At 41.4% G+C, this 22,447-nt stretch overlaps 1 protein-coding gene across 1 annotated transcript; it reads right to left on the bottom strand.

Annotated features, from left to right (window-relative positions):
- Positions 1–4,474: 4,474 nt before the first annotated feature.
- On the bottom strand, positions 4,475–10,906 carry SHISA3 (shisa family member 3). Its single transcript, XM_032186344.1, has 3 exons — positions 10,829–10,906; positions 6,654–6,864; positions 4,475–6,097 (listed from the first exon to the last, which is right to left on the bottom strand). Exons 1-3 carry the CDS (start codon positions 10,904–10,906, stop codon positions 5,646–5,648), a joined length of 741 nt encoding a protein of 246 aa, XP_032042235.1. The 3' UTR covers positions 4,475–5,645.
- Between the last annotated feature and the right edge of the window lie 11,541 nt (positions 10,907–22,447).

The raw sequence follows: 22,447 nt of genomic DNA on the forward strand, positions 1-22,447 counted from the left end.
GTTAACCAATAGATCTTCATTAAACAAAGGAATATTTTAGCATTCCAAACCTGGTTCCTGCTTATGCAAACCGTTACTCACATAGGCTTCAATTGGACTGTTTGTAAGTATAAGGACTGCTCAGCTGAGTAACGATGTGCAAAGCCGGGCACTTTGGAGGGTTGGGACTTTTGGAAGGTTGCTTAAATAAAAGCATTTCCGTATATTGAGTGATTTGTAACTGCAAAGCTGCAACCAGAATAATATTTTTTTTTAAATCATATTTTATGGTGTTTCTTTATTGTAGAATAGAAGCCATAAATGCACTAATGTTGTTTTTCTACTTCAACTTAATTTTTCATTAAGATTTTCAGTGTTTGATATGTATGAACCGCTGCAGAAAGCAGTCACTATGTACAAGCAAAATTTGCATTCAAGGTAAAGTGAGGTTTTACAGCCCCACTAAGCCATTACTGCTGAAACTGTTGTGGAACTTATGAAGCTGCATGAATGAAGACTTTTTGAGTCGGTGTTTATGGTAGTTTCTCAGGTTTAGTTTTAACTGGATGTTAAATGCACTGTGTTTTATAAATAGTTATTCTCTTTTAGTAACACATTCAGTTCTATGCAGTGTTACATGTCACTTGGCATTTGGTGAATGTGCATGTTTTGAACTGCAAATTTTAAATGTTTTGTCTTTTAATTGTTAAAAAAAAAAAAAATGAATAAACTTTGCCATTAAATGAAAACTCGTAGCTGAAGTGATTGGTTGCAAATGCTAGGGATTGCTTTCAAAGAAGAAAACACATATGCCATTATTCTTGTTTTTAATTTTTCTAAAATAGGACATTTCAGAAATAGTATTATGTATCAGAGACTACTCATGTTACTTTGGTAAACCAAAAAGAAGAATAGAAAAATGTTTTGATTTTTTTATAGTTATTTTCAAATGTCTTGTTCTCTTCTCATGTGAAGTCCAGAGAGGCGTTAAAGCAAACAAGCAAAAAAGGAGTATGGGAGCCTGCAATTTAGTGATTTGCAGCAGAGCCCTAAGATACTTCTGGTGGTGATGCTGTATTTTGAAAGAGAATTATGCAGTACAAAAGTGGTAGAGTGGGAATAAGGGAACGTCATCTCATTTTTCATATGACAGTGATGGACACTGTATCCCATGACTACAATAGTAGCAGATACTTCTTTTCCCTAACAGTGCCTACCCACTCAATAAATACCAATATAGCCATCCCCTAAATTGTGTTTGGGTTGTAGATAGATGACTGATTCTTTTTATACACTAGGCAATTAATTTCTTGTAGATTTTGTGTTCCGAGGCTCAATAAAGGATGCATCTTTTAAGCTGTTTCATGATGCCAGTCTTAAATGCTGGAGCTGGCTTAAGGAGATTCCACCTCACGGTATGTCAACTTCTCTACTATGCTGACAGTTATAAAGCCATTAAAATTAATCAGGTTATAATCCTTATAATGATACAGCTACCCTTTCAAATCCCTACCCTCTTTTCTTATGGAAAATGTTAGTTGTAAGCAAAATCATTTCACCAACCTGACTTACACTACAGTCCCCTGAATTCACAAGTTGGAGAGAATGAAAAGAGAAAGGCATTTCTTTCTAGCTCCATGAATGAAGACAGCATATTGTGGAATTGCAGCCTCAATGTAATTGCAAATCAAAAACTTTGTATGAACGTTGCAGAGCAGCAGCCCCCTCAAAAGCAGGTCTGTTCTGCGTCATTCTGTTTAGCCTGCACAACACATCACAATACACGGAAAAACAGTGCCAAGGATTGATTCCGTATCTTTACTGTCAAGCTTTAATAGCAGCAATGAAATCATTTTTAAATTGTCATATCATCTTATTAAATTCCTGGGGGACTAGTGTTACAAGCAGTCTGTTAGTTTACCTAGCCATTTTTGCTATACTGCTTACCTAGCTTCAAATAAATCCTTCAGAAATTCCTGCCAGCACACATCATGTTTTCCTTGGCACCAAAGGGTTTTGATACATTTTGGAGATACGTGGTTAAAAAACCCTTAGTATAGGAAAACAAAATGAAGGGCTGATCTAATTCATGTCACTATTCATTATTCTTTGCCCATAGAAGGTGTGGTTTTTATACATGCAATTACCAGCTAATCGTAATCAAAGCACTTTGTGCATAATGTGTGTGAATGACAATAATCAGTTTCCTGAGTGTGATTCTTCTTTCATTTTGATATAGCTTAGATTGCTGTCACTCTAGTAGAATATGAAATAGCTCCACGATTACAAATGAAATAATTAAACCTGCTCTGTTTAAAAAAAAAAAAAAAAAAAAAAAAAAAAGGCATAGCAGTTCAGTGAGTACTGTATAAATGTTCTTTTCAGTTCAAGCATATATGAACCCTTCAAACTGTTTCATTAGTCTTAAAATTGTGTATCAGAATGTCATTTGTGTTCTGTCTGAAAGTTTTTAAAATATATATAATTTATTTTTTTCTATAAATCATAGGAGCATCCATGCCATAAGGTCCTTTTTATTAGGAAGGAAGTTCAGACTTTAAGCTGGAGCCTAAATCCGTGTCAGAAGCGATGAGCCTGGGCAATGACCATTTCATTCTTGGGTCTGTATTCTTGCCAATTCCTTTCCTGTCCCTTCAGCTATATAAGTCACTGTCACTAGCTCCATTAACAGTAATTTACAATTCTTCAAGGCCAATCTATTTGCACAGCACAATCCCCACCTCACCTGGCATACAGGTGATCCGGTACAGCTATTTCAACTTCAGCTGATCGCTCCCACAGTCTCAACCCCCTGTCTGCAAGATTTGTTGCACTCTGGCCACCAATCTTTAAAGTCCTTAGCACTCCATAAACTTTTAAGTCTGATTCGGAGGAATTATTCCTGTGTGTCAAGTTTTTCAAGCATTTTTATGAAGTCAAAGACATTATGCGGCATGAGAGGAGGAAGGGAGGTAAGTAGCTCAGACAGGTCTTTGCTGCTAGGTTGAATTCCACAACACACAGCAAACTTTACAGCCTTTACTTGGGCTGAATAATCCCAAAAATTTGTAAGACTGAATTCAAGTGCAGCAAAAATCATTCCCTATGTTAATACATTAAGAAATTTGACTTTTTTAGAGCCTGCTGCAACTATTACGAAACCTTGCATCTTTAGTGTACGCTAATAAATTGTACTAGTCAATGACTGTCAAACTCAGTTTCTCAGTGTGTACAGTGCATCTTTGAGGAAAACACAGAATTTCAGCTATCCATTACCCATGTCAATGGTACTGATGACAAATTAGTGCTTAAAGGGAAATAAAATTGTTCCTTCCTAGCCAAAATCGATCAAGTTTATGCTTCCAGCTGTAGTATCTGTTTTGCCTTGATTTACTAGATGAAAAATATTTCCACCAAGGATTTATTATACATTTGTAAACCATACTTTAATTAGCATAGTTTAATATCTATTTCTGCTGTATATGTGAATGACCAGTATATCACGCAGGATGCTTCCAAACAACACAGATGACACCTACTGCAATACTGGATTCTGGGGGTAAGTTTTCCAGAAAGGTATTTCTTGAACAGACCCATAGTACCTCAAATGCACAGTGGAACCAGAACAGATCCCTACAAAACATCTAAAAAGATGGGCAAAACTTTACCTGCTCCCTTTCTTGAAGATTGCTTCTAAAAAGAATGGCAAGCACTTTTCAAGTAGTTTGTCAAGTATCTGACAGCTACTTACAGATTATTATTATGTTGTTGTTATATGTCATAAAACATATACACCATTGTGTATTGTTGTTTTAGTTTTCAATTAGCAGTTACAATAAACAAGTCAAAACCTATTACTTAAAGCATCATTATATGGAAATTAAGTTGTTTTTTCCTTAGCATCTCCAGCAATAATGTCTATTGGATTGTAACATTAATTATGCAATAAAAAAACATAATCTTTTTTTCAAAATGTTTTTCCATAAATGGTAAGATACAGATTGCTACATATTTGCTAAGAAAAAAGAAATTACTCTTAAGAACTAATTTTTTCTAAAATACAAAGTGAAATATGTCATAATTCAGACTAGAAGTGCTACAATGTTAATACTCATTGATATGCTAATACTTGTAAAATAGGCCAGCTATAACATACTTCAATAAATCCTATACGCAGGGTGTTTTGGGCTCATAAAATAGGAAAATTGATCCTCTGGTATCACAGAATCTGCCACACAGAATGACTACATTTATTCACAACAATAAGTCTAAAGGGAAGCCCTTTAATGACTGCACGTTTTTCTTGTGTATTTTCCATTTGCTTGCTGCATGTGTTTGTTTTAGATGCCTTTTTTCTTCTTCCATTTGGTCTGTTGGCTTATTTGGATGAAGGAATGTAAAAGGGCAAACAAAATTTGTTCCTACGGCAGGATGTTTTAGATTAAAATTCCCAACTAATTAGTGTGGTTTTAACCACATTAAGTTTCAAGTTACATATAAAAAGATATTAATTAATTTATTAGCTAGCTATATAGAGAAATTTACATTATATTAAATCTGCATAGCAGGTGCACAGTTAAAGATGTAAATCATTTACAAAAGCAAAATTTACTGTTTTTAACAGGAAACAATGCAGTATAGTTACACCAGAAAAGTGAAAATTTGCTCATTGAACAGCATCTCCACAAAGACATACAGGTGACACTCGATTCCAACCACAGTTTATTGATACATTTTTTTGATGTGATTACTAAATAATTAGTGTTGTCAATGTCGTAAATACATTTTAAATTACAAGCCTGTCTTTACATTTTATACATGGCTAATTTTACAAATAGGACTTTAAGATCAGTTTGTCCAGCTTAGACGTGTTGCTGAGCAAGAGGCCAACAATAAATACTTCCTTCCGAAGAAGGCTTCAGTACAATGCCAATTTTAGAATTTTATGCTGAGAAGTTATTAGCAATATTATTGAATACATTCTGCCTTTCTCATACATAATTATTCGGCTGCTTGGGATTGGCATGTTTTCAACTAGCCTAATTCATACTATTTTTATCTTAGTTAAAGTTAACTAATACAAATATGCAGTGTAAGTTCAGGTATATTATCTGTATTTAAAAAATCCCACGCGCTTCCGTATCTATAGTAAAATACCTCCTCTTACTTTCATTGCTCGTGGAAGTGGAAGCAGTCAGCTGTTTCAGGATCCACAAACTCTTCGGTTTAGTACATGTTACTTCTCTGTTACTTCTCAGCCTGACTGCTGCTTTATAGCACTATTCTGATTATTGGGTCCGTGGAATACAGCCAGTTTGTTAACTAGGTTAATATCATTTAGGGTTAAAGCATCATTTATAGTTCCATGAAATGAGTAACTTTATCCCAATTTTTTTTCCATTTGTCTCTGAATATATTCTGAACGCATTAGACTGAACTATCAGAGCAGTCGAACTAAGGCTGGAACATTTTATAATTCATTTGTCACTGCGATCCAAGCTCAGGAAATTACCGAAGGCTGGGTTTCTGAAATCTTGCACTTTTCAAGGGCAGCTCACCCATGGGAATGGTTCTAACTTCTGGCATTGCAGAGCATGTCAGCATATGACACCCATGGCAGCAGTCCTTGTGCTCCCTAGGGCTGCATTATCCCATGGCGACTCCTTTCAGCTCTGGCCGAAATCAGAGCAGCTCTTCCCAGCTAGGGCAGGCTCCGGCTGCAGCGGGTACCCAAAGTATGGCGGTGACACCAGAAATCCCGGCGGCTGGTTCAGGTGGGCGGCGTGGGCTGGCTGGAAGCAGCCTGATGTGTAAGGCGGTGGTGGCGATGCCACGAGGCAGCCCGGCTCTGCCCGGGCGAAGGAGAACCTGCGAACCGACCCGCTGGCCGAACTGGAACTGGTGGCCGTGCTCGACTGCCTCGACGGCGTCCTGAAGCTGGTTGAGGCCAGGATCATGGGAAGAGTCTCGGTCTGGTAGCTCCGGAGAGAGAAGCGTATTGGCTGTGAAGGCTGCTTAGGTCTTAAACAGGTGCAGCAATAAACCGCCACCAGAGAGCCCACGATAATGAAGGCGATAAATATTGATCCGACTATGAGGAACGGCACGTAGATGGGCTCTGGGAGAAGAAAGAAGAGGAAAAGCCGTGCGTGTTAGCCTGTGGAAATAACCGTGCTCTTAGAAATAAGAGCTTATGGAGCCCCACATCATTGGCTCAGTCCCGCTAGACACTGAGCCTCGCAGAGCTCCTGACCGCTCTCATTAGAACTAAATTAAAGTTTATACCCTAGGGCCACGAGGCAGAAGTTCTCTCTGTTGACGGTGTTAGCAGTTACGACAGTAGACTCCGTTTGCCACACGGCTATTAAGGTTTCACAGACTCCCACCCCTCTCCCACCCCCTCAGACCCCAAAATTGGGGCTGGCGGTGTAGCTGCCTGTGGTAACCAGGCTCGGGTGCCCCAGGTGCTGTTACACGCCGTGAGGTGGCCACAGGCGTGGTCCCGCGCTGGACCCGTCGAGGCACAGCCTCGGGCACCCGGAGGGGGCCGCTCCCGGAGCCCCCCCGGCCCCACCGCACCTGGAGCCTCCGGACCGGGCCGGGCCGGGCCGAGCCAGGTTGCCCCCGGGGGTCCGTCCCCAGCCCGCCCCAAGCCCCTCGGTGCGGGCACTCACGGGCGGTGACTCCCGGGTCCGGGGTCTGCCGGTCGTTGGTGCAGCCGCCCTGCTCCAGGCGCGCCTCGGCGGCGGCGCAGCAGTAGCGCAGCGCGCAGGAGCCGCAGCAGATGGTGGCGGCCGCCGTGTCGAAGCCCTCGGGGCACTGGAAACCCTCGTGGTAGCCGCCCTGCCCGTCCACCCAGCCGTGGCAGTACTCCCCGCCGCCGGGCTGCCCGCCGCCGCCGCCGCCCAGCAGCCCCAGCAGGAGGCAGCGCAGCGGCAGCAGCACCAGCAGCCGCCGCCGCCGCCCCGCCATCGCCCCACCGCCGCCGCCGCCGGGGCAGGCAGGGGGCGGCCCCGGGTGCGGAGCCGAGCCCCGGCCGGGAAGGGGGGCAGCCCCCCTCCGTGCCGACCCCGCCACCGCCCCGCGGGCGGAGCCGCCCCCCGAGCTGCCCCAGCCCCGCACTCACCTGCCGCCCGCCGCCCGCAGCCCGGCTTTCCCCTCTGCCGCCCCCGCCCCGGGCGCTGCCGTCGGGCCCGGGCCGCTCCGCGCCCCCCCCGAGCAGCTCCGGGGCTGCGGGGCCGGGCGGCGGCGGCGGCGGCGAGCCCCGACGGGGCGGCCGCGGGGGCTGGCCCCACGCTGCGCCCCCCGCAGCGCCCAAACGCGGGGCCGGCCGGGCCAGGAGCGCGTTAAACATCGCTGAAAGCTCGTTGGGAAAGAAAATTCACAAGCAAAACGTATTATTTATTGCTAGGACTCTTCGCTTTTTAACTCGTTTCCTCGATGCTTTTTCAGTGCAAACGCGTACCCGCGTGAGATTTACAGCCTCTTCTAGGCCTGTCACCTTTCTTTTCCAGACGGAGAGGGAGAGTGTGGGGCAGGGGAGGAGGGACGCATCTGTTCGTAGGATCGTCTGATCCTTTTCGGCTGGAGGAGTAACGGCAAGTCACCAAGCACCGGGAAAACCACAAAAGGAACTGCTTATTCATTTATTCTAGGGGAAAAATAATATATTTTAAATGAACTGAGCAGATCTGGATTTCTGGTTCAGGCAGAGAAACATTTCTCTAAATGATGCGTCCCTTGTGTGCTATCCAAGAGGCGCTCCTGCTTTCACAGCAGAAGTGCTTACGAAACCAGCATCACGTTAAAGTTGGGCTGGAGCAATGACTGAATTTTTACTGCGTCTCAAACCTCCTGCCATCGTTTACTGCTGGGGTATGAATATGTATACCCGAGGCTGACCGCTTGTCACCCATTTTGAATGCCCGTGTCACTAATTTCAAAAGTTGGCAGGTTCGGTGAAACAAAAGGAACAAAGTGTGCTGTGTACCAGCAATAAAACTCTGTGCGCTGAGAACCATCTATCAAGACCTTAGACTTCTGGCCAACCCCAAATACAGTCCACAAGCACAATATTTGTATTTATTTTTCTTTTAACTAGACTATTCTGTCTTTTTTTTTTTTTTTTTTTCTCTGACCTTTTTTTTTTTCCCCCAATTTTGATTTCTTTAAACATGACCAGTACTACTGGATAGGAAAAGCAAATAGAAAATTGTATAAATGCAAAATATTTTTCATGGCTAGTTAGCAGGTGTAGGCACAGAAATAACAAAACTGGATATTAAAGAAAACAGATTCTTAACACAAAGATGTGATATTCTGTCCCATTCTGCATTTTCATTTTGAAATGATGATGTGAATTAAACTTGTACCAGCTGTCCCGACTCTGACTTCCCAGTTTTTACAGGCTGATGTTAAATATTAATAGACTTTTGCATTTACTTCGCTGTGGTTTCAGAGCAAACACAGCCTCCACGGGATGTTTGAAAATGTATGGCATTTAGAGGCTTAATCCAGCTTCCAGGAAGGGCAGAAGGAACCTCGCTGTTGACCAGGACGCGACTTGGAGCTGGAGCTTGGCGAGGGCTGCACGGTGCCTTCACCCGTGCTCTGCTGTGCTGTAGGTCTGCAGACAACAGGTCCGTCCTGTTGGATTCCTGGAAGAAGTCACCTTTGGTAGGAATCACTCAGTAACTGTGTCCCAGTTCATACAGGAGTTGATCGTGCTAATTAATTCACCAGCTTACAAAACACGGAGGTCTGAAAAAAATCATTCCAACAGACATATATTAGATATTTAGCTGTTTCACTGCGGGAATGGAAGAGAGATTTTGCAGTGGGGGGAGCTGGAGGGGGATACACTCCTAATCCACAGCCATCAGCAAGCCTCTGACCTGGTTTTATGCTCCTGTGTTACATCTCCTGTGCTTGGATGGTTAACAAAATGTTATCAGTCAGTCTTTGTGCCCCTTTGGACAGAGGCTACTCTCTGCTCCCCTCTGGTGTAACCTGCAGGCAGCTCTATCAAATCTGAGCAATTTATTTGAATCCCAAATTGCCCCATCTTGCAAGAAAAACCCTGTAAGGGCTCAAGTATTTGCTCAAATGTGCATATGTGGTTGGTTTATATTTGTGGGAATAAATGGCATTTCACTCACTTGAGTGGTTTATCACACTTGTGCCAAATAGAAATCAGAGGCAGGTTTTGGTACTGCTCTTGCACACACTGTGAACTCTGAATGTTTGAAGATACATGCACAGTTTTCCAGAGGACTGACTTCTCTGGGCTTATTTTTTCCCTTTCTCTGAAATACTGATGCTGTTGACAGAACGTCATGCAACGCTTGGCGCAGGTGAACTGAGTTGTTCTGACCTGGAAAGGCAAAATGTTTGATCTGCTTTCCTTTTGTAAAGGTTGTATCATCTGTGCAATCCCATACTTAAAGAATTTCAGTTGCTAGCATATTTCTTCCTGTCTATTTATATTATTGGTTTTAAACAAACAATTAAGAATACAGGGAAAAAGTCATCCAGACTGCTGGTGAGCATTCTTTACCTGCAGTTTGAGAACATCATGTTGCTACAAGTACCTCGTTTAGGCTGCATTTTGTTGGGTAACATTCTTGCAAAGTACTCACAGTGATTTTGCTTATTTATCCTTAGCTGAAGCCTTCCAGCTTCCAGGTAATGTGCCCTCATCTGTTTTGAATGAAAAATACTGATATTAAATGCCCATATACCTATTGCTCTGATTACTGTTGTTGTTTATAAGGCTGAGTATTAAAACTAATAGAGGAGAGATTAGTCATATAAAAGGCAGAAGAGATAATTCTGTTGGTAGTTTAAGATATTATTATCCATCAGGCTTTTCTCACTGTCCCCACAGCAAACCCATGGGGAGAACTCATTATAGCAACGCTTTGGTGCAAGATCAAACAATTTTTCTTAAATTACTTCTGAAATCACCGTATCCATGCCTGCAGTAATTATCTCACTTCTGCCAAATTGATGGCTTGTAAAAAGAGGTATTAAAAACTCCTTAGTCAGATTCATCTTTCCTACTAATAATTTCACTACTCTTGGTTTTCTGGGTTTGGGCTTTTTTTTTTTTATTATTATTATTTTCCCACTGTGATAGTTCTGGGGTTCCTGCAGAGTGAAAAACAAGACAGTGAGCCATGAAGCTGTAGCAGGAGAGATTTATTGTCATTTCTTATTGCCATTTCAGGTGGGCCATACCACAGGCATAAAGACCTGTCAATTTGGTCCGGCTGCAAGAGACCAGCTAGAGACAGCGTCATCCAACTCTCACAAATACATGTAAGTGCACACTTCTATGTTGGCTAGGATGAGGATAGGTTTGGCTCATGTCTTGCTTGATGTAATCATCAGGACAGGACATTTAGCTCATCAGCAAAACCATACAGAGCCTTGAAACACACAGGATGTGTCTTGGGTGGTTTAATTGAGGGAAACGTGCTTTTCTTTCTTTTGCCTTGCTTCTGGTTCAGTGTATGAGTCGTATCCTCACATATCAAAGAGGGAGGGATCACTTTGGGCTGTGTGGGTTGGGAGATGCAGGCTCTTGCACTTTGCAGTTTATGACTTATATCTGACTAGCAAGAAATTCGGGATGCAATGTGACCACTTGCACAGAACTAACCCACCGGGAAAGGCAGTTAGAGCTTTTGGAGGAAAATGTGGGAGTCAGGCTACCTCAGCCTAATGGCTGTCCAGGTAGATAAGATTAATCAGGATATAAATACCTCAGAGCTCACTCAGTAATCAGGCTGCTGGGTTAGTGGGATATAGGTCCATACACGTGCATGGCTCAGCACTGCTCCCTCACCTGGCACTGCAGCACTGCTGGCAGACGGGTTGTGTTCAGACCATCAGGTTCAGCATCATTATTCTCTTTCTCTGGCATCAAGAGCAGAAGCTGTCTTCAAGACATCAATGTGTCCATTGGTGTTCAAAGGACATATTATCCCAGACCCCCATCTATCCCTTGGGAGGTCCCTTTTAGGAAAAGATTTGCTTAAATACAGCAACTTCTGTGCACTGGCTGTATCTCCTCTTTACAACCACAGTGCTGCCTGCTGCTCTCTGCTTCAGCATCCAGATGCACACAGAGCTGTTAGGGGCACAGGAGTAAGGCCAGATGTCTGGAAGAGATAGGAACTGGTGACCTTATGGGGCGTGCAATTACCCTTCCTTCACTCCAGCTACTGCTAAAAAATAGCCCGTTTTATGGCTACCAAGCAAAGTGCAACACAAATTCACAGCAATGCTGAAATTTATTCAATCTATTATTCTCTTCTATCGACAAGCACTGTGATCTCTTCTCCAGGTGTTCTGAAGAGGTGTTTAATTTGCCATTAGACCTGAAGTTCCTGTGCTGTTAAACTCAGAAACAAATTCTCCAAGTGACATTTCTCAATTCTGAAATATATATGTATATATGTAATTAGTCTGATCATTAGTACAGTGAGAACCAAATAAAATAACATACAATTAGAATTAAAATTAAAAAAAAAAAAAAAAAAAAAAAAAAAAACAATAATAATAAAGAAAAGGCCAAAAAGGAAATGTAGAATTGACCATTTTTTAATATTTCTGACAGCTATTTTCAAAGCTTTGAATGTGGAGAAATACACTGAGAACTGAAAAAGACTGAAAAATGGCCACATTTTGATCACTGATTTAGTAGAAAAAATGTTTTATCAGCTACAGTTTGGCACATAGCTCCTCCTCTGTAACTTGCAGTGAAAGAATGAGTTGTTGCTTGTAAATAACTATGTTTTCTAACAACTTTCATAACTGTAACCATTTTCAAGCACTACCAAGTTTACCAGCTAGAGGGGGAAAGCTCAACATGCTATTGCCTTGCAATTTCCTAATCCCCTGAAGAGAAGACTTCGCGCTGCAGTCATATTAATGAACAGTGCTACAGAAAGGGCAGAGAAGAGCGATAACATCAGCCAGACCTGCTTCACTCTGCAGCAGACTGTGTGCTTCTTTTTCCTGACAACCCTGAGAATCACTGACACACACACACACACAAAGAGGGAGAGAGAGAGAAAAAAAAAAAAAAAAAAAAAAAGATGTGAGAAAACATGATATTTGGGTATAGAAAAAGTGTTCCTGTGTTCCTACCAGGTCATGAATACGAATGTTGTTTTTCATTCTCACCAACTAAAAATTACATTTGAAGATTCAAAAAGAAAAGAGTAATGAAAAGAAAAACCTACCAATGCAATTCTTTTTTTCAAAATATGTAGTGTTCAACATGATGGCACAGTTTTAGTCCTAATTTAGCAATTTACATGTGCCTAAGTTTAAAGGTTTGAAGTTTTTTGGGATTTTTGTTTTGGTTTGTTGTTTGTTGTTTTTGTTATGAAACTAATGCATGAGTATAACTAACAATTAATGTGTAAAGAAACCTTCAGACAGATCAGTTGAAAAGTTCCCTAAGCCATAAGCAAGATTTATCCTTCACAGAAGTACAGGAGAACAAATTCTATAAGATATGCTAATCCCTCGCACAAGTAGATTGTTTTTAACAAGCCAAAGTTCTGCACAAATAGCTCATTAGTAACAGATCCTCTTGACCTGAAAGAATAATTCCTTTGTAGCACTGAACCCGGTAAATTAAATTGCTCCCTGACACTTCACTCAATTAGATAACTTTGTTAATATTTTAGTAGTACAAACATGAATTTGAAAAATACTTATGTTACTGCTGTTAACAATTTATTCTGAGCATTAAATAGCCACTGTCCAATGCTAGAAAACAGGAACAAGTCTTGCATCTTTGAATATGGGATTTTTCCCTCCATTCTTCTGGCTCAGGTCCTCATGAGCCTGCTTCCTCAGGCTGCATTTCACCCATCTGAAAACAATCCACTCAGGTTTACATTTATGTCATTTCAGATTCATTCAAGATACTTAGATTTTTTTCATATGTTGCATTTGTCCCACCTTTGGTACAGCCTCTTAACACTTCCTGTGTACTGCTGATTCCCCCAAATACAGCCCAGGTCTGAAAATGCTAGCACTTGATGATATAAAATTAGATCTATTCAGTGAGTGAAGTATTAGGTGAGTTTAAAGGCTGAGAAACATATTCTGTGTTCTGGCCACAAGTGGGCAGGATTTAAGGTAACATGAAGGTAAGATTTGATGAAAGAGCTATTCCTCTGCTCCCACCAGTCTAAGGCAAGTCAGGGACTGGTTCACCCTGGCATAATTTTTGGAGAAACTGCAGAGGAACTTCCACAAGTTGTTGCTCCTGATATGCTGCATTTCCAGACCCCTAACCGGGGGCTCCAGCCCCTCACCTTAACCAAAAACCTCTCTGGCTCTGGCCAACTCCAGCTGCATCACAGCCCCACAGCAGCACCACATCCAGCTCCCATATGCATTGAGCAAGCTGTGGTGGCCATGTGCTCTACAGCTGAGTGAGGGCCTTGTAGAAGAAATATTGGGGGTTTCTGGTCTGAAGTGCACAGTCCCTAGTTTTACACAAACAAAACTGATGTGCAGGAAATAGGTCTTATATTAGACAGCCCAATACATAATAGTTTTAAACTTTGGGTCACTAATAATTGGCAATTGGCTTTAACTCAAGTCCTACATCAGGCACACTAACTTTCTTTCCAAAATATTTTGCTGGTAATATTTTTGACAGCAGCTGAACACTGAGCAGATGTCTTCATTGAGCTGTCCTTTTCTTGAAATAATACAGTCAAGTGAAAGTCTTGTGAAGTGTCCAAACTGAAGCCTGAATGTGCCTCTCTGAACTGGATTACACTGTATTAATGGGCACTGCATTTCGTTTGCCTTTGCGTTCCCCACTCACCTAACTTATTAAGGTCTCTTTACAAGTTCTTCCAAACTTGTCTGCATTGTTTGGCTGCCTCCTGAGATCTCTCATCCTCAGACAAGTTGATAAGCTGCAAACTGGCTCCCACCACCATCACAAACCCAGTTCAGCAGTGCCAGGCATGGTCTGTATTTGCCTCCTACCACAGGTTTCTCTGGAGCAACCTCTCCTGTTAGCCAGTGGTTGTCCATTGCCTTTGCTGGAAATGGGACATGAGATGCTGCATTTGCATCCCATGGCACCTTCCTTCACACTAACAGCTGCAGGACAGGAGTCTCCCCAGCTGGAGGGTGCCTGTGAGACATGCTGCCTTGCAGTGTCCCCAGCACGATGGCTGTGAGGAGCTCTTCTGTCACTGCAGTGGCTTTCAAATGTTGTGCCTGCTCCTGTAGGGGCCTGGACCACCTGCTCCTCCACCTTTGTGTGTGAGTGCAATGACCACACGCTTGGTGGTAACTTGGTGCCACTAACACAAGCCTGCTGTTAGTGGCTCCCAAGTCAGCCTCAGGTACTGCTCAAGCCAAACAGCTCCAGGTACTCCCTGTCCTTTCCCAGCTTGGTCTCCATAGCGGTTTTCCTTCTTGGGAGAAGGAACAAAAGCTTTATTTATCCCTCTCTGCCTGGTTGCCAGTCATCAGCTGACTGTCCTGTAGGTCAGCTTTAAGGAACATCTACTGACCCACCTTCAACGAGCTGAACAAAACCTGAGCCCACTTCACCCTTTGCAATTTAGAGCATTACCATAGTGCAGGTACAATACAGTTACAAAGTCTGGTTGCTATTGAGTAATAGCATATGTTGAGTAGGAAGTAGTCAATATGTATTTGCTATTACTATGTATTATGCACATATATATATATATTACATTATTATATTATACTATCTAGAAATATGTATTACTATTATAATAGTAATGACAAATATTGAATAAGAAGTTGTCTTTAAATGCAAAATAAGTAAAGACTGCATGTAGGAGACCTAACAAGGACTAAATCTTTCAAGAACTATGAGTAGATTCATAAAATGTTTTGGTGAAAACATTAGTTATTTTGGAGAGTAGTAATGTTGACTTAAAATATATAGCTTTTGAATATGACTTACAATAGTTACATAGGCTGAATGTAGTCATGTGTTTGGGGAATTAATAACTTTGCTCCTAAGTATTACTTGTTATTCTTATATATAACAGCCTGAGGAAATTTTCTTTTCCTTATCTACATTTCAGTCTCTTTGCTTAGATTTCTTCTGGGACCTGACCTATAAAAACAACTGGATTTATGCTACAGTAAAGTTTACAGCAAACACTTAACAAATACTCCTATTTCAGATATGAAATTAATAGTGTTTAAATATAGTCTCAGATGTTATCGTCTTTGCTGTTTACTGAGTGAAGTAGTTTTCTAGCAAATGTCAAGGAACTGGCTAAAAAGTGAAAGTGCCGTGGAAAGTGACTGCACACCATCATCTGTGGTGCAGGCCAGGGGTACTGCAGTAGCTGCTTACAGTTAGCAAAGGTGATGGGGGTGTCCATAACAGAAAAATGTCCCCAATCTGTCCCCTTTTCTGGCAGCAGCTTCTGTTGGTGCAGAGCACGCTCAGATGAAGGGCTGTTATTATACAGAATATGAATGGTTTATGATATGAATGGCATGTGAATGAACCATGTTGGAAGGAGGGAAGGAGGAGCTCAGGCCCTGGGCCTGGCATGGCCGCTGGGCTGCAGGCCTCACAGCCCCGGCTGTGTGGTGGGTGGGTGGTGGGCCTCAGGTGTGGTTGGAGGAGGTGGGTTGAGGCCACAGTGCTCACTCGATGGTCTCTGGCTTTCTGCAGGTGCCTCTCAAGATGGCCTATACTGGCTGCAGGAGGACAGTCTTGGGGTCACCCCAAGTACAGGCTATCCATGCCACAAGGCTGCACCATCTGCAGGAGCCTCTGGCTCCATAGGGACTTCTCACATGGTGACAAGGAAGAGAAGCAGGAGGGTGCCTAGCATACTGTGCACATAGCTTATATACATAGTGCCTGGGCAACCTTTTACCCTCTCCCCAGTTCTCTCTCTTGCAAGAGAAAATGCTCAAGATAAAATACATCAAGGCATAGTCCTCCTTCAACTTCCCAGCCTTCAACTCCTTTTCTTCAGCTCCCCAGGGTCTTCTAACTTATGCACAACAGTCCTCTTAAATGGGTTTTTGAAGGGCACAAGATGGTTGAAAGGAATTGGGAACTGTTGCATGGGGCAAAAGAACTAGTGATACGTTCAGCTTCTGCTTAGCTGAATGTATCTGTATACATTTCTGCATACAGAAAATCCCCAGCACTCAGCAGAGCATCATCTTCTCTTGACCTAGCTGCTGAGATCTTTACTAGCAAATAGCTACAAACTGAGCACATCCTACTGTGTTATTACTTTATTACCCAGACTGTTTGCTCTTCTGTACTAAAAATTGTTGGGTTTTAGAATAAAAGGCCTGTGGAAAAAGGGTTGGTGTTAATATGTGCTGGGACGAAGCCTAGTACAACCAGGTCCAACAACTGGTTTGGGTAGTTAACTGACATCCCAATACATGTCTTAACGAATATCAGTAATAAATAGTAGGTTCAGCCTTAAAGTATTCTTTAGTCAGTCGTAAAAATCAGTCCTAAATTAGCTGAATCCTGAGTCCCTGCTAACTTTACTCACAGAAAAGAAGCTAATGTTTGTCATCCAGACAGCCAATAGTCCCCTGTATTATCCACGTTTGGCTTCTTCCAGTGAGCTTATCTCATTTTGAATTGATGATGAATTATTATGAATTTACTCTGGACATCTTTAGACTTTTGGCTCAGTGTCCTAGAAATTTCTTCAGTGCCAGATTGTTGACTTCAGTCTTAATTAATGATCATTTGTTATCAGCTTAGTTAGAATGTTTGGTTTCTAACTTTCAGTTGTGTAGTCTAAACATTTCCAGAGCCTAGATAGACGGCTTTAACTTAAAATGTTATGATTTTGATATTGACTTGATGCCTTCCTGGCTGAGTGTGAAGATTTTATTCTTCCATCACTTTGATTAATAGACCTATTGCAAATCCTACTATTTAGAGTACCAAGGAGTGAAACAGCTAAATGCCACACAGATTAACCTGGTTAAGAGTTAAATTCATGTTTCTGTGAGAAGCTTTTTATTTGCTCTAAAGCTGTTTCACTCTTTAGTACAGTCTTCAAATTATGAATTACTGCATTTCTCCACAGCCACCTATTTGTCTTTTTCTTAGCATAAACTTCAGTTCTGCAGCTCACATGCTATATGGTTAATCATTATTACTCTATTACACAAGCAGTTAAGAGTTCAGTTTAAGTATCAAGAAACTCTTCTGCAAAACTTTCTGCTAGCAAATTGCATGGTCTTTACCCCTAAGAGCTCAGACAGGATATAAGCTGTCTGTTCTCACATCTTTACATTAAACATGGGTAGTTCTTCCATCACTACCCAGTCATCAGGCATTTTCAGCTGAATATGCTAGACCATTCACAGATTTCAAAGCAGTTTGTTCTCACACCCTCCCTCAAATATCCTGCAGGGATTGCAATCATGCTTTTGGGCAATCACAGTCAAAATAGAAATGTTCAGATTCATTTTTACTAATACAGCTCATTTTGTCCTACTAGTTTGTAATCAAAGTCACATTTGTGTTTTGTGGACTCACTCCAATACCTTCTTATTAACTAACCAAGAAAATTTTATTGTTTCCTAAAAGACGATTTGGGTAACCTGTTTAATAGAAGCCTTGTTTGAAAACCTGTTTAACAGAAACCTTGTTTGAAATTAAAGACATTTTTCATATTCTCAAGTTCATTGTACCAGCAGGGGTATTTTGGTTAGTTGGAAAAGTCCTGTTGAGACTTAAGACACAGAAACAATTATCAGTTTTGAAAATCATTTAAAAAAAAAAAAAAAAAACTTTACATCATTCCGTTTTGGTTGTCTGAGTCTCTTAAAACTCAAAGTCTATTGTTGTTGTTTTCATTATTACTGATGTTATTTTGTTAATATCTTTACTATTATTGCTTATGTTCTGAGATGATATATTGTGTATTCGCTGTCTTCCATTTATCAGCAGTCATGAAATGGAATTAACTTCCTGTCTTAGTGCACACTTCACGTTTATGCAAAGAAAGCTGTATTCACATTAGTAAGGGGTGAAAGATAAGATACATTCAGTTTTCTTTAGCAGATTTCTCCATCTCTCTCCCCCACTGTACAGGTCAGGGAAATCAGAAACTATTTATTTATATGTGTAAAACTTATGGCTATTATCTGATTATTAAATACGAACCTGCCTTACCATTAGTTGTTCTGATTAATTTCATGATGAGAAATGGGATGAGCTGTTAAATCTGGTCTTTACTGAAGTGTTTAGACCACTATTCATGGACAAGTCATGAACAGAGGGTTATCTCGTATGTTGGGTGCAAGCATGATTGTTTCAGCAATCACGGGCATATGAGCAAATGTGCTCGAAAGGGGATGTTTACATGAAGGTCTAGACATAAGGTTATAAATTCTGTCACCCAGCAAAAAGTTACACTACAATAAACAGATATCACAGTCCCTCTGTATTTATTCATTTATCGTCTAGTTGAAGATGTCCACTGATAGACTTATAATGAAATGTCTCCTTAGTATTATACTTACCTGCTTTCTTTTTTGCTCTTTCAGATGTTGGTTTGAATATCATAAAGCTGAAGAGCTCTCCTCTGAGGTACTTTCGGAGTCATACTGATCTTGGTCAGATAACCTGTCCTGAAACAGAAGATAAATTTTAATGAGTATCAGATTATTTTTCTTGCAGCTAGCTGCTCCTGATACTATAAATACTACCTTTGGGGGTAGTTATAAAATAGGCTTTGATATCAATGTCCAAATAGTTTCTGTATCTCATTGACTAGCTCAACGGTATAGTGGAGTGTTATATGATATCTGTGCAGTATTTCCTACAAAGAGCTTTTTCTGTCCTACTGGGATGTCTGTAGAATAGAACAAGTTCTCTAAAAACTGTGTGATTTAAAAACTTTCCTTTTTGCTGTAATTCTTCCTGGAATTCAGTATCCATTTCTTAAGTAGCATCATTCTTTTTTTTTTTTTTTTTTGCAAAATCTATCATTTACTACTGTGAATTCTCAGCCCTTCAGTTTAACACCAATAATGTGATGAGAACTATCATCATTTGCAAAAGATGGGTAGCTCCAACTACCTGTGTGCCTCCAGCCCTGTACTGCTGACCCATCTGCCTCTCATTCTGAGTCTGAGAATCTGGCTGATGGCCACAGTGCCTTCAGGACATTGCTACCAGGCAACTGATGTTTGTAACATTCAACCAGCCCATGACCAGTCCCAGGGCATGTGAGCCTCCTTCACTCTGTTATGCACCTTATGTAAAGGTAATTTATGCTCAAGGAATTAAGGAGTTAGTCTCTCTAGTTATTTCTGTTTATTCAGCCACCCCATCTGTCCCCTTCTCCAACAATACAAACAACCTTCTCTGAATGGACCTTTTATTTGTGGACACCAGCCAGTTGATTAAGCTTGGCTCTTCTCAGGACAAGCTTCATGATGTTGTGTGTTATTCTGAGGTGGTGCTGAGCTTTTGGGAAGAATCCTACTACAGACTCACGGTGCAGTGGGTTATCTCCATCAGTAGCATTGTTCTGTGGACTAATTACTTCATACTGTCTGAAAGACTCAGAAATTAAGGGACATTTCTGAGTAATTTGTCTCAGATTCAGTGCAGACAGAACTGATGTGATTACAGGTGAAGGTGATTACTACGTCTCCCCAAAAATTGATGTTCCCTATGAACTTTAGTTAAATTTATATCTTCTTTTATACAAATAGCTGTGAATGAGATAGCTGTTTTCTGACTAGATACAGATGGAAAAGAATACGTACTTAAAGAAAATAATGTTGCTATTCATCATCTATCATCTCTAGAGTGGTCTGCTGCAACTGTTATCCCTGTGCAAACACCATTTGAATCTTCCAGGACTTCACAGCAGAAAAAAAGTATCATGGCACGACTAAGTAATGGATACCAAAACTTTTGGCCAAGGAGTCTGCATGAGTTTATAGGTAGAAAAGGGAGAGATTTTGTTTTTCCCCTGTGTTTTTCTTTCTCCTCTTGCTGATTCCCAAGACTCTCATCCTGCTCCTAGGCTGAGAGCTCTCCCAGAAGAACTGAGTGGGGTCTCCAAGACAAGGGTCACTCCACTCCCTAACCCCTACCCTCAACATCTCTCAAAGGACCTACAGACCATTACCCCAGATCCATGCTCACAGTATCTTTGCTTTGCTTCAACACATGGCTAGGAGGAAGAAAGGTGCCAGCCAGGGGAGGCTCCACCGTTGGAGCACCACCCTTGCATGAGCAGGAGAGAAATACAGCACAGCCAAACAAGGCAGTGCAAGGCAAAGAACTTTGATGAATTCCACAACCCCTTGGGATTTTGGCATCAAGTAATTTGTTGTGCACTTACAATCATAGTGATCCCATTGCATCTGTGCCTGGATCATCATTAGCTGCATTGTAAAGGAGTTCAGAGGTGCTCAGTGGCTGGCCAGGGGGGAGGGACACTGCTGTGGGGCGGTCTGGCTGCCTCTCTCCAGCCTTGCTTCGGGGCTCCCCAGCAATGCCCAGGCTTGGTGTAGTCAACAAGAAGCTTCCCACAGACCTGAGCTGGCTCCATGTCAAACACCCTAGGAAGATGGGCTTGGGAGGATGCTCCTCTCTGGCCAGCCACAGAAGGTCTGGACTACCTGTTCTCTGCACCAGCCTCTGGGGACAGCCAGGAAGATTTCAGGAGTGGAGAAACATTTGTTTTGCTATGGTTCTGGCATTTATGTGGGCAGCGTGAAAATTGATATCTTTTGCTGTTCTCTTACTTGCTTTTATGAACTTGGATTCTTTTTTCTTTTTCTTTTTTTTTCTTTTTTTTTTTTTTATTTGTTTTATGCCATGCTAAGTACATTCAACTTTAGTTTCAAATCAGGCTTGCTTTTGAAATGAAATCTTATATAAATTACAAAATTAAATCCCAAATATTCCTCAGGCAGTTCAATATTTACTTTTTTTTTTTTTTTCTAATTACATTACCTACGGGCATACTTTTAGATTTGTAGGTGTTTGGATAACTTAATTTAAAATAGCAAAACAGACTAGACTAGATAAGAGAAACTTAGGTCAAATTATTCTGGTCGTGACACATGCGATACATAATGCTGTGTAATTAGATATTAAAGTGGTTGCTGTGCAGCAGGATGTTTTATGAAAATAGGACAAATGTTTTTTAAATGTACCACTGGAAACCAGGCAGATGGTAACCTATATCCCCAAGGAGGATAGCTGAATTCCACCAAGTTTTTGATACGAATTTGAACTGTAGTGAATGGGAAAGGAGGGAATTTGTGATTATAGCTGAGCTCTCCATTAGTCAATGTTTGGCTGAATGTGCAAAGGATGCTTATATGGTGCTTAGTCTGGACAGTAATGTTTTCTGGGGATTTGTGCTTTCTTGAGCAACAGCAGAGCAGATGGTGACAAAGCAGATCTAGCAATAAATCATGGAGACAGAAAACTTGAAGCAAGCAAGATGATCTAGATGAAAAAAATAGAAACTGGGGGATAATTGTTACACGAATGCAGCATGTATCCTGCTAATTTTATTAATGCTGAGGACAGTACTTAAAGGCTGTGCATTTTCATGTTGCTTGGCTGTTAAAGTCCCTATTAACATTTTTAATGAACATCCTTTGGGAGAAGAGCTTTTTGGGGCACATTCCAAAAAATTACAGGTACGTAGTGAAACTTCTGTTGACTGCACAATTTTAAAATGCCTGACAATCTTCAACAACAGCATGCTTTTTGAGACTAACCAGTTCTGTGTCTGCATAGGATTCTTGGTCCAAAACCAGTAGAGGCTTCATCACTTCCTCATGTACAGAAGGAGCAAGAAAGAAACCTGAAAATATTCTACAATGCTTGGAGAAACAGGAAACATAATCTTGGTTCACTTATTTTTTCTAGCTAGCAGTCGGATGGTGATTTTCCCTATGCTTCCTACTACGGAGGTAGCATGAAACCTCACATGCCAAAAGCTGCTTCTTCAGTGCCAGCCTGGCTCTGGGAACTGTGGGTCCTGTCCTCCTCACTGCCCTTTGTCTGCTCTCCTCTAGTCACACCAGTACCCACAGCTGCATAACACCACCCTCTCCGTCAGATCTGTAACCACACTTCATACTCCAGCTGGAATATATTCCCCAGGTTGAAAGCTGATGTTACAGAGGAAGGCAGTGATGAGTATGTCCTTCATGTCCTTGGAGGGGCAAAGGGACCCCATTTCCACTAGGCAGAATCTGGCTTCCAAGAAACATGATATGTTGAGATGAGCACCCAGCCTTAAACAAAGGATTACTGTTGCATTTTGTACACAATGCTACAGCTCCAGTAATCCAAGAGATATATATTATCCATCAATTCAACAGATATTTTTCCACAGATCTCCACAACAGATCATTCTCAGTGTCTTTCATGATGTGCAGCAGCACAAAC

The sequence above is a fragment of the Aythya fuligula genome, chromosome 4, assembly GCF_009819795.1.
Source record: "Aythya fuligula isolate bAytFul2 chromosome 4, bAytFul2.pri, whole genome shotgun sequence".
NCBI lineage: Eukaryota > Metazoa > Chordata > Aves > Anseriformes > Anatidae > Aythya > Aythya fuligula.

Coding starts and splice junctions, on each gene's coding strand:
- SHISA3 (XM_032186344.1), bottom strand. CDS start 10,906: ATGCCAGAGAAAGAGAATAATGATGCTGAACCTGATGGTCTGAACACA. Junction 6,865..10,828: donor CAGCAGTGCTGCAGTGCCAG/GTGAGGGAGCAG, acceptor GGCGGCGGGCAG/CCCGGCGGCGGGGAGTACTG. Junction 6,098..6,653: donor GGACCCGGGAGTCACCGCCC/GTGAGTGCCCGC, acceptor TTCTTCTCCCAG/AGCCCATCTACGTGCCGTTC.